Below are 12,654 nucleotides of genomic sequence, written 5' to 3'. Positions count from 1 at the left end.
ATTTTGAGTTTATCTTTGTGTATGGTGTTAGGAAGTGTTCAAATTTCTTTCACATATAGCTGTCCAGTTTTCCCAGAACCATTTATTGAAGAGGCTGTCCTTGCCCCATTGTATATTCTTGCCTCCTTTGTCAAAAATAAGGTACCCATAGGTGCATGGGTTTATTTCTTGGCTTTCTATCTTGCTCCATTGTTCCATATTTCTGTTTTTGTGCCAGTACCATACTGTCTTGATGACTGTAGCTTTGTAGTATAATTTGAAGTCAGGAAGGTTGATTCCTCCAGTTTCATTCTTCTTTCTGAAGACTACTTTGGCTATTTGAGGTCTTTTGTGTTACCATATGAATTGTAAAATTTTTTGTTCTAGTTCTGTGAAAAATGTCATTGGTAATTTGATAGGGATCACATTGAATCTACAGATTGCGTTTGGTAGTATAATTGTTTTCACAATATTGATTCTTCCTACCCAGGAACATGGAATAGCTCTCCATCTGTTTATGTCACCTTTGATTTCTTTCATTAGTGTCTTATAATTTTCTATGTACAGTTCTTTTGTCTCCTTCAGTTCAGTCCCTCAGTTGTGTCCGACTCTTTGCGACCCCATGAATCACAGCACGCCAGGCCTCCCTGTCCGTCACCAACTCCCTGAGTTCACTCAAACTCATGTCCATCAAGTCAGTGATGCCATCCAGCCATCTCATTCTCTGTTGTCCCCTTCTCCTCCCACCCCCAATCCCTAGGTAAGTTTATTCCTAGATATTTCTTTTTGTTGCAATGGTGAATGGGGTTGATTCTTTAATTTCTCTGATTTTTCATTGTTAGTATATAGAAATGCAAGTGATTTCTGTGTATTGATTTTGTATCCTGAAACTTTGCTCAATTCACTGATTAGCTCTAGTAATTTTCTGATATTGTCTTTCGGGTTTTCTATGTACAGTATCATGTCATCTGCAAAACAGTGAGAGCTCTACTTATTTTCCAATCTGGATTCCTTTTTTCTTCTCTGATTGCTGTAACTAGGACTTCCAGAACTATGTTGAATAATAGTGGGGAAGGTGGACACCCTTGTCTTGTTCTTGATCTTAGGGAAAATGCTTTCAATTTTTCACCATTGAGAATAATGTTTGTTGTAGGCTTATCACATATGGTCTTCACTATATTGAGGTAGGGTCCTTCTATGCCCATTTTTTGACGAGCTTTCATCATAAATGGGTGCTGAATTTTGTCAAAGGCTTTTTCTGCATCTATTGAGATTATCACATGGTTTTTATCTTTCAATTTGTTAATACGGTGTATCACAAGGCTCTGAATTTTTAACACTATTTTGGCCATTTATACAAATGGAAAGGTTTGACAAAGGCAACAGGGCAGGACTGGGGTAGACTGAGTAAGGCAAGTGCCTTTTGAGGCCAGAGGACAGATTTTTCAACGTGATGTAATTTACAGAAACTCTGAGTTTCAGAGAGCCTGTGATTTTCTCTAAATTTTAGCATATCCAAATATTCTGTTAAACATCTTTCTCTGAAGAATGGTATGACTGAGTAATGCAGATAATCATTATGTGAGTCAGTGCAGAAAAAAATATTAAAACATACCATACATAGATGCTAACATTGTGGCAACTCAGACACAACAACCTCTTATCTGTAAAGACTCATTAAAAAAATCAAATACAAATAGACTATTTTAATTACAAATGTGTATTTTAATTATTTTAATTTTTATCTGTCACTGTTTTATTTTATGTATACATTAAATGAAAACACGTGAAGAAGAAATAGGGCTCACCAGTTAAGTTTGAGGCTTGAGTTCAAACAGGGAAGAAAACCTAAATTCACTGGGGTATCACTATCAGAAGACATAAATGCTTCTAAAAAACAAATACTGGTCATCTTTTTTTTTTCAGTTGTTTCATCAGGAAGAATCTTTCTCAGGTGATAAAACTTACAAGCTAAATTAAAATGCACTCTACTCATTGGCAAGCCACACGAGCAAGAATAATGTGATCACAGTACTTGGAAGTTTTTGATTTATAACTATACTATTCTCTACTTATAAGCCTGCAGTCTAGGAAGCAGAGCAATGAATCATTACAATTGTCTATCTGGGAAATGTCAAAAGACTAAGTAAGGGCAGAAGAAGAGAGAAAAAGAAAGAACACACATCTGTTTGAGAGACACTCCTCAATTAACGGAAATATATCATTAGCACATAAATGCAGTGCTAAAGAAATACTTCAATTTTTTAAATCTTCAAGTAATATTACTAATAAAACAATGTTTTAACTCATGAGCAGAAAGGGCAGATTATCCTGTAGAGTAATGATAACTAAATTATTCTTTAACTATCACTGTGACTTACCCATATATGCTAAGAGGTTAAAAAAGTAAATTTAAACTGAGGAAATGAATTAGACATTTGAACCAATCATTAATGGATTCAGCTTTTAAAAAAACCACATAGTTTAATTGATACTTTACAATACAAAAATAAGCATCCACAGAATGTTTATTTACTGTTTAAATTATTCCATATTTTCATATACCATGAACAAAAAATATTTTACCCCATACACAGTAACAGCAAACAAGTGCAATTTTTAAAACATTAAAATCTATAATCAAATCTGTACAACAGATAAATAAATTTATACCTCTAACAGTTAAGCCTGTAACAAAACCAAAAACAAACATTGCCCAAGGTGACCAGTTTACTTAAAATTCTACTTATACATCTCAAACATATCTTGAATCTTTACTACACTGCACACATTTAGACTGATAAATATTTTTTTAAAAAACAGGAGGGAGTTAATAGAAAATACCAAAATGGTTATAAAGAACTTCCAAACATTGGAAATAATATACAAAAACTAATTAGATGGGGGAAAGTGTATGTGATGAATCCACAGGGTAACTGGTATTACACTGGTGTATCTTAAGGAAAGGAAACAGGTGAATGTTTGGACTGGAAAGAAAATTTGGCCTTTTTATAAAAAGCTACAATAGCATCAATGACAAAACCCTGTCATGGAGCCTAGAACAACTCTGGGACAAAGTGTACAAAGATTTTAGGCTTATATACCTGAAAACCACAGTTAGGAAGAAAAATCATATCAGGAAACATAAATATCAGAACATGAACAATAAAAGACATACTGTCTGTCATTCCATATCATTGCACATATAAGAAAACAACACTGCAAAAGTTTTCGATGAAGTAGGAAGTTCCATGATGAATATAGGTGCATACAATTTTTATTACCATAAATTTAGTAAATATCAAAACACTCAGTGGTGTTACTAAGCTAATTAAATTATCTGTATTTTTTACTGGAAAGGTAGTTATTTCCCTGACTTCATACGTTAACTTAAAATCACTTATAAATGGAAAATGGATCCAGTAGAAAAGACTTTTCACATGCAATCCTATACGATGCATTCTGCTTCAATTTTTTCAGTATTTCTCATTGTATATGTACATTTCCAAAATATACAACCACACATGTTCAACAGATGTCACTGAGCTATCCTCTTGCCACACAAATTTTTATTTACATATACATTTACAATGCATCTCCAGACAGATGCTGTTCTCCTCTAGGTAGATTCAAAGTTAATCTGAAGAGTTTTAAGTTTTTAGAATCCTAATGTCTTGATTTATCTTGAATGGATGATAAGATGAGGAGTCCACAAAAAAATGCAGCTATACATGCCAATCTTTTCAACAGAGATGAGTTATCTTTAGGAATAATAATCTGTGCAAGATCATTAGTGATCTGAGAAATTTCATGTGCCACACAAACAAATATGAAAGTGCTGACAATAATGTTGAGCATAGGGTTTCCAGGTATGAGGACCAAGATACCCCTTGTGTCTGCTGCCAGCCATATGTGATATTGGCAAATAAACAGCTGGAAGGAAAAATATTTCAAGTTAGATATTTTCAGAAAGTCCATAAATATATTATAGATTTTCCCAATTCATATGGTAGCATAATTATTTCACTATTGGCCTTGAAAAGTCTATTGTCAAAATGCCTATACACAAAGTAAACTACAGATTCAGTGCAGTACCTATTGAGTTACCAATGCCATTTTTTTGCAGATCTAGACCAAAAAAGAAAAATCTTAAAAACTGTATGGAAACACAAAAGACCCCAAACAGACACAGTAATCTTAAGAAAAATGGAACTGGGGAATCAGGCTCCCCGATTTCAGACTATACTACAAAGATACAATAATCAGAACAGTATGACACTGGCACAAAAACAAAATGACAGTGGCACAGAAACGGAAACACGTATCCGTGGAACAAGACAGAAAGCCCAGAGGTAAACCCACACCTACCGTCACCTAATCTACAACAGAGGAGGCAAGAATACACAATGGAGAGAAGAGAGCCTCTTCGGTAAGTGGTGCTGGAAATCCAGACAGTTCCATGTAAAAGGATGAAATCAGAACACAAAAATAAACTCAAAATGGATTAAACGCCTAAATGTAAGACCACACACTATAAAATTCTTGTAGGAAAACACAGCAAAAACACTTTGACATAAACCACAGCAAGATCTTGCTCCTATAGTAACAAAAATAGAAACAAAAATAAACAAATACGACCTGATTAAACTTAAAAGCTGTTGCACAGCAAAGGAAACCATAAACAAAATGAAAAGACAATCTACAGAATTGGAGAAAATATTTGCAAATGAAGCAACTGACAAGGGATTAATCTCCAAAATATACAAACAGCTCATGCAGCTCAGTATCAAAAAGAAACCCAATCAAAACATAGGCAGAAGATCTAAACAGACATTTCTCCAAAGAAGATATACAGCTGGCTAAAAAACACATGAAAAGATGTTCAACATCACTAATTATTAGAGAAATGCAAATCAAATCAAAACTACCATGAGGTATCACCTCCCAACAGTCAGAATGGCCATCATCAAAAAAAAAAATGTATAAACAATAAATGCTGGAGAGAGTATGGAGAAAGGTGAACTCCCCTATACTGTTGGTATATATGCAGGAAGCCACTATGCAGGAAGTAAGAAGGTTTCTTAAAAAACTAAAAATAGAGCTGCCATATGATCCAGCAATCCCACTCCTGAGCATATATCCAGAGAAAACCATAATTTGAAAAGATACATGTACACCAATATTCAGCACTATTTACAATAGCCAGGACGTGGAAGCAACCTAAGTGTCCAACAGAGGAATGGGTAAAGAAGATGTGGTATATGTTTACAATGGAACATTACTCAGCAATAAAAAAGAATGAAATAACACCATTTAATGCAACATGGATGGACACGGATTAATAATGAGTGAAGGGAAGGTCAAAGAACTTCATTATATATAACAAACTTATATATAAAATGGAAACAGAGTTACAGATGTAGAAAATAAACTTATGGTTACCAGGGGGTAAAGAGGGTGTAGGGATAAACTGGAAGATTGGGACTGACATATATACACTACTATACATAAAACAGGTAACAAGTAACTACTATATAGTGGAACTCTACTCAGTACACTATAATGACCTATGTGGGAAAAGAATCTACTCTAAAAGAGTGTATACCAGATTCATTTTGCTGTATACCTGAAACCAACACAACATGGTAAATCAACTATATTCCAATACAATTAAAAAAAAAAATTCTACAAACAACTCGTCAAAAAATGGCAGAAGCTCTAAGAGATGTTTCTCCAAAGAAGACATACAGAGGGCCAAAAAGTACATGAAAAGGTGTTCAACATCACTAATTACCAGAAAAATGCAAATCAAAACTACTATGAGGCAGACCTGGGAAAAAGACTGGTGCTGAGTGCATGGAGACAGCCTGAAGGGTCTGGGGTGTGGTGTGGCTGCAGCAGCGGGTGCCTGCAGAAGCGTGGCCCTGCCATAGAAACGAAGGGCCATTGTGAAGTGGTGTGTGCAGGGTGGGGCCACCACAGCAGCTTCTTGCTCCATGCGCTGGCCCATGCCTTGCCTCCTCCGCCTCCAGGAGAGTGCGCCCCAGCTGCCACTGCTTCAGGAGACTCCTGTGTCAACCACCATGTCAGCACGCCCCAGAAGCAGATGCCAGCGGGTTGCCCACATGCAGAAGTGGGGCAGCTGAGCCCCAGGGGCCAAGCAATGTAGGAAGCAGGACTGAATTCTCTCCCCGTGGCTGTGTGAGCCATGGACTTACACCTCCACTGGCAGCTCTGTAAATTCAGCACCTGTGGGACATACAAATAGACAACAGGTGCTTCTGCCGCTGGGAGGATTCTGACCTCAGCAGCTGTGGGCTCTGTGGGTACAAGGGCGTGTAAGCCTCCACAGCTCCCACCCTGGATTCAGAGGCGTGAGTACTGTGATCCTGGGACCTGACTGAACCCAGATTCTGCGCTGGTGGCCTTGTGAAGACAACACCCCAGGGACACCAGGGCCATGGCTGACATTCCCACTATTGAGGCAGAGCCAAGGACAGTGTCAACAACAATGCATTCTGTGAGCCCTGACAAGTGAAAGGTGACACAACAGAGCACACTCACTGGTGAGCAGCTCCTGCAAGGAAAACTCAGCGGCTCCTCTCCTGATGGGAGAGCTCCAATCCCACCTACCTCACACTGTAGCTCAGAAATGCAGCTCAGAAAAGCATCTGTGGGCCTCTACACCAACAACTAGGGAGCAGACCCTGCCCCTGATAGGGCAGTGACAATTACAGAGCGAGGAAGAGGCCCAGTTCAATATCCGGTGCAGGCTCTGGCCACCACAAGTCATACCTCCTATCAAAAGGATAACGACCAGTATAGCTGAGCAAAGAGATGGCAGGCATCCATAATAAAAAGAGCGCTCGCACCAAAAAATACTAAAACCATGCAGGCTACATAGGGACGCACCTACAGAAAAACAGACCTCCAAGACCACAGCAGATGATTGTTCCTTCTAAACTCAGACAGCAAGAGAAATATGCAAAATAAAGAAGCAGAGGAACCACTCCCAATTAAAATTATGCAAAGAATTCCCCTGAAAGAACTAGCAATAAAACAGACCTCGTCAGTCTAACAGATACTGAGTTTAAAAAGGAGACAGTGAAAATATTGAAGGAATGAAGAGAGGCTATGGACAGAAATGCTAATTATTGTAAAAAGGGACTGGAATCTATGAAGAGGAGTCAAGAAAAATTAGAAAATTCATTTGCATAGACAAAAGGTGAACTAACTGCAATGAAGAGCAGAATGGATACTGCAGAAGAAAGAATAAGTGATCTAGAAGACAGAATAATGGAAATCACCCAATTAGAATAGTGGAGAGAAAGCCAAATGAAAAAAAAAAGAAAGAAAGCAATGTAACAGACTTATAGGATAAGACAAAGCATGCCAATCCACAAGTAGGGATCCCAGAAGGAGAAGAGAGAGAAAAGGGGATTGAAAATGTATTTGAAGGAATTATGGCTAAAAATTGCCCAAACCTAAAGAAGGAAGCAGAGATATCTCAGGTACAGGAAGTACACAGGGGTCCCAAACAAGATGAACCCAAACAGACCTATTTCAAGACATAATTAAAATGGCAGAAGTCAAAGAGAAGATTCTAAAGGCTTGTAAGAGAAAAGCAGAGAGCTAATTACAAGGGAACCCCTATAAAGTTACCAGGTAATTTCTCTACAGAAATGCCTCAGGTTAGAAGGGAGTGGCACTAAAGTCTTGCAAGGCAAAATCCTGTAATGTAGGATATGTTACCCAGCAAGATTATAATTTGGAATAAAAGGAGAGAGAAAGAGTTTCTCAGATAAGCAAAAACTGAAAGAATACAGCAACACTAAACCTATCCTAAAGGAAATATTGAAAGGTTTTCTCTAAATAGAAAAGAGGAATCTATAGGGACGAAAAATATCACAATTGAAAAGTACATCTCTAAAATAAGCCAGTAGAAAGATGTAAAAAATTAAAAAATTTTGTGAAAGCAATGATGACCACAATGGACAGCAACAGGTTGAACATGAAGATGTAAATGAGGACATCATAAAATGTGGGGGAGGAGAGTAAGAAAATAAGACTTTTTTTTTAGAAAGTGTGTGAGTCTATATGACTACCAGTCTAAACCAAATAGATAGAGGAAGAAGTTAATATACTTGAGAACAGAGCAATGGCAAATCAAAACACAACAGATTCATGAAAACCAAGATGAGAACATAAGCATAATACAAAAGAAAACCATCAAACCACAAAAGGAAAAACAGACAAAGAAGAAATATAAAACCAACAAGACGACAAGGTTTAAAATAGCAATAAATAACACATCTATCAATAATTACTTTAAATGTTAGTGGACTAAATGCTCCAATCAAAAGACACAGAGTGGCAGACTGGATTAAAACAACAAAAGCCTAAAATATGCTGCCTTCAAAAGACCCACTTTAGGGCAAAGGACACTTAAAGTTTAAAACAGAGGGGATGTAAAAAGATATTTCATGCAAACAGAAATGACTAGAGTCCCAATACTCATATGAGACAAGGTAGACTTTCAAACAAAGGATATAAAGAAAGATAAAGAAGGATATTGTATAATGATAAAAGGACTACTGCAAGGAGACACTAACAAGCATAAAGGGAGAAACGGACAGGAATACAATAATCAGAAGCCTTTAACACGCCAGGCACATCAGTGGACAGATCTTTGAGAGAGAAAATCAATAAGGCAACAGAAATGCTAAATGATACAACAGAATAGTCAGATTTAAATGATACCTTCAGGACGTTACATTAAAAAAAAACACAGAGTACACATTCAAGTGTCCATATGATCCAATAATTCCGCTTTGGCATATAGCTGGAGAAAATGATAATTCAAAAATATCTAGTCATCTCTGCAGTACTATTTACAATTGCCAAGACACAGAAGCAACCTGAATGTCCATGGGCAGGTGAAAGGATAAAGAAGATGTGTGTGTGTGTGTGTGTGTGTGTAACATCAATCATAAAAGAGAATGAAATAATGCCATTTGCAGCAACATAGACAGACCTAGAAATTATCATACTAAGTGAAGTAAGCCAGACAAACACAAGTATCATACGGTATCACTTATATGTAGAATCGTACAAACAAAACAAAACGAATGAACTTAACTCCAAGACAGAGAGAGATTCGCAAATACAGAAAACAAACTTATGGTTAGTTACCAATGGGAAAATGGGGAGGTGATAAACTAGCAGGCTGGGATTAACACACTATTATATGTAAAGCAGATAGCCAACAAGAACCTAATAAATAGCATAGGAACTATACTCAATATCTTGTAATAACCTAGAAGGGAAGAGAATCTGAAAAAGAATGTGTAATTGAATCACACAGAAGTCTTTCCCATTTTAAAGACAACTTAATACATATTATAACTCTAAAATGTATCTTTTATGATTAAATGAATTCTACTATTTTAACTGTTCTATTTTAATAATAAAAGTCAATACACTGAATGTATTTCATACCTACTTTAAACTGATTTGAGGGTAAATTCATATTAGTTACTGCATATAAAATAATGAGTTTAAAAATTTTCCCCAAACTTTCAATAAGAGTGAATTTTATTATGATAGGCATGAATAAACTAAATTCCAGCAATATATTTAATTACAAATGAACAATTAATCAAAATCCTCTCAGCTTGATTTCATTTATATCTATTTACAAATTTCATTTGTATCTATTTCATTTTTTTTCTCTTCCTATTTCTGCATCTTGGCTGTACCTGAAAGTTTAAGACAAATATGTGAAAATCATCTGTATCGAGCCATTTAAATAAGACTTTAAAAGCATTCTACAATACTTCTGTTAAAGTTCAAAGTTTCTTGCCTATAATTTCATAAACATAGCTTTGGTTTTAAAAAAAGTCAGTTACACACCTATATATACATTTAAATACACAACTCCATAAAACACTGGTGTAAGACAGATCAAAATATTAATGTACCAACCTCTAATGAAATTTTTCCAAACCAAGCAAAAAATGAACTGTAAACTGAACGAGCATACCCAGGGATATTCCTTATTAGGATGAAGGCTAAAATCTAAAGAAAAAACACACGGGCAAATATTAATAATCTGCTTATTGAAAGAATTTTGCTTTCTTCAAGTGATAACTGTATTCTTTATGTTACTAAACTTAATACATAGACTGTTTTTTTTTCTCAACAGATAAAGTATTTGCAAGTTATTTTTGATCTAGAGTCTACTCAAACGATTTCTGAGCATGTGGTCTATATAGTGCAAACAAGGGCAGGTTTTATATGGCTGGACAGTTTTATTTCATATGTATTAGAAAAAATATAAACTCATCTTGAGGACCTTTGTGTAGAAAGAAATGCCATATTTATGTATCAAAATTAATAAAATTCCATGCTATGATTTTGCTTCTTCTACAAAGTATTCACTCTGTTGGGAGCTGCCCACCCTCATCTTTTTGGTCTCTTCAAGGCTCCTTCTACTGACAGCAGTGTAAATGTGGGGAAAAGTAGCTAAGGAAAGATGAATACGTGGCGCAGAGTGACTAGGAGGGAAAGTGAGGGGGCTCAGCAGGGTTTCTGTCAGCCCTGTGCTAGGTGCAGTCGCTCTCCCCCTCAGCCACTCTTGCACTGATCTGCACTGGTGTAATGTCAGTGGGACAGCCCCCTTCCTTTCATGCAGCTACAGGAATGACATCAGATACAAAAGACAAAGTGTTACTTGTAAGCATGACTTCTGTAGGAGTCCTGAAAATGCGATATTAATATAGTACAATTTTTAAAATGTCATTATCAATTATGTTTGGAGAGTTGGTCATATGCTTAGCTCCACTGACTATACAGAGGTTTAAGATGGATGAAATAGTTTCTTCATTGAAGAGAACTTAAAACCTAAAAGAAGATCCTCCAGAAATCCTCCCTGTTCCTTTCTGTTGAACCATACAGTTTTTAGGCTTTGGCTTAGACATAACTTTCTCCAAGAACCCTGCTCTGATATCAAGATGGATTAGGAAGAAATCCCAAATGTTCTAAAGTGGCCTGTACTTAACCATCACCACACTAATCACAACGTCCTGTGATTACCTGCAACCACAGGTATCTCTGTAAAATGCAAATCTGATTTGGGCTGCCCCGAGCAGCCTCTGCCCACCTCCCAGTCACTATCATGTACTTCTTTAGACTCTGGCTGAGTTCCAGCCCCAATGGCTTTCTTCAAGTTCCCTGAATGGGAATATCTATCCTTTTTTCTACCCACAGGGCCTAAGTTCTCACTGCAAGCCTTCATTCCTCCAGTCTTAGCTTAATTTTTCCACCCCCCTTTGGCTGTACCTTATGGCATTCAGAACTTCCTGACCAGGGATCAAACTTGCACCCCCTGCAGTGGAATCACAGAGTCTTAACTGCTGGACCACCAGAGAAGCTCCTCTCAGCTTAATTGTATCAGGGAAACCGTCTCTGAACCCTAACCACCTTCACTCCAACTCCAGCTAGGTCATATGCCCTTATTGTATTCCCTTGTAGCGTCATGAACTTCTGTTTATGATTACTTGGTGATTATATGATTACTATCTGCAACTGAAGAATACAGGCTCTGTGAGGGTAGGGACCACATCTGCTTTGCTCATCACTACATCCCTCAGCATAATATCTAGCACACAGAAGTATCAAAGACTTGTTATATGAATTTTAAAAACTGTTAAATGAATAAATGTTGATCCATATTTCTATTGGACTGTAAGTTCTGAGGGCAGGCACTACATGCACTTCTGACCTGTATCATGGTTCTTAACACATGGAAGGCCATTAATAAGTAAGGCCAAAAACAAGTAAATGAAGAAATCTGAATAAATAAATGATGAAAAAGCAAACAGGAGAAATGAATGAACATTTTCTAAGTGCTGATCAAGTGATAAACACCGATCATTTCTATACATTTAATAATAACATTTAATAACCACCCTTTAAAGGAGATTTTAGTATCTCTATTTATTTTTTAAACTTATTTATTTTAATTGGCGGCTAATTACTTTACATTATTGTATTGGTTTTGCCATATATTGACATGAATCTGCCCCGGGTATACATGTGTTCCCCATCTTGAACCCGCCTCCCATCCCTCTGGTTCATCCCAGTACACCAGCCCCAAGCATCCTGTATCATGCATTGAACCTGGACTGGTGATTTGTTTCACATATGATAATATACATGTTGCAATGCCATTCTCCCAAATCATCCCACCCTTACAGTAGACGAATGTAGGGCTTAGAAAGATATACTACATTTAATAGATTTTGATCTAAAAGCTGTCTCTAAAGACTCCTTGTTCTAATCAAAAATTGAGAAAAATTTCTCTAAATAAAGATAATTACCTGTACCACAGAAACGGATGGGTGGAGTTCATTGCACTCTGCTTTGTTTTTACAACTGCTAGCCCAGATGGAATAGGTCTAAAACAAAAAATTTACGGATCACTTCACAGAAATAGCTATGCCTTAAAAAGGCAGCACTCAATTTTAAGAAGTTTCTTTGTTTATAACATTATAATTTTTTTTTGGATGTGGACCATTTTAAAAGCCTTTATTGAATTTGTTACAATATTGCTTTTGTTTCATGTTTTTTGACCAGGAGCCATGTGGGATCTTAGCTGCCTGACCAAGGATCAAA

General features: G+C 36.6%; 1 protein-coding gene across 4 annotated transcripts in view; it reads right to left on the bottom strand.

Moving 5' to 3' along the window:
- Positions 1–2,437: 2,437 nt before the first annotated feature.
- CASD1 (CAS1 domain sialic acid O acetyltransferase 1) overlaps positions 2,438–12,654 on the bottom strand; it is a 54,199-nt gene continuing 43,982 nt past the window's right edge. For all 4 annotated transcript variants that reach the window (XM_088833298.1, XM_088833301.1, XM_055420439.2 and 1 more), the window contains 3 exons: positions 12,360–12,437; positions 9,964–10,056; positions 2,438–3,912 (listed from right to left, as the gene is read on the bottom strand). In XM_088833298.1, the coding sequence (XP_088689424.1) occupies positions 3,646–3,912; positions 9,964–10,056; positions 12,360–12,437 (438 nt within the window). In that variant the 3' untranslated portion in view covers positions 2,438–3,645. The remainder of the gene's footprint in view (positions 3,913–9,963; positions 10,057–12,359; positions 12,438–12,654) is intronic.

The sequence above is a fragment of the Moschus berezovskii genome, chromosome 3 (genome assembly GCF_049115385.1).
Source record: "Moschus berezovskii isolate FMDL1 chromosome 3, NW_MosBer_1.0, whole genome shotgun sequence".
Classification (NCBI taxonomy): domain Eukaryota; kingdom Metazoa; phylum Chordata; class Mammalia; order Artiodactyla; family Moschidae; genus Moschus; species Moschus berezovskii.
The sequence above is the reverse complement of the archived record's forward strand: the minus strand, read 5'-3'. Positions and strand labels throughout refer to the sequence as shown.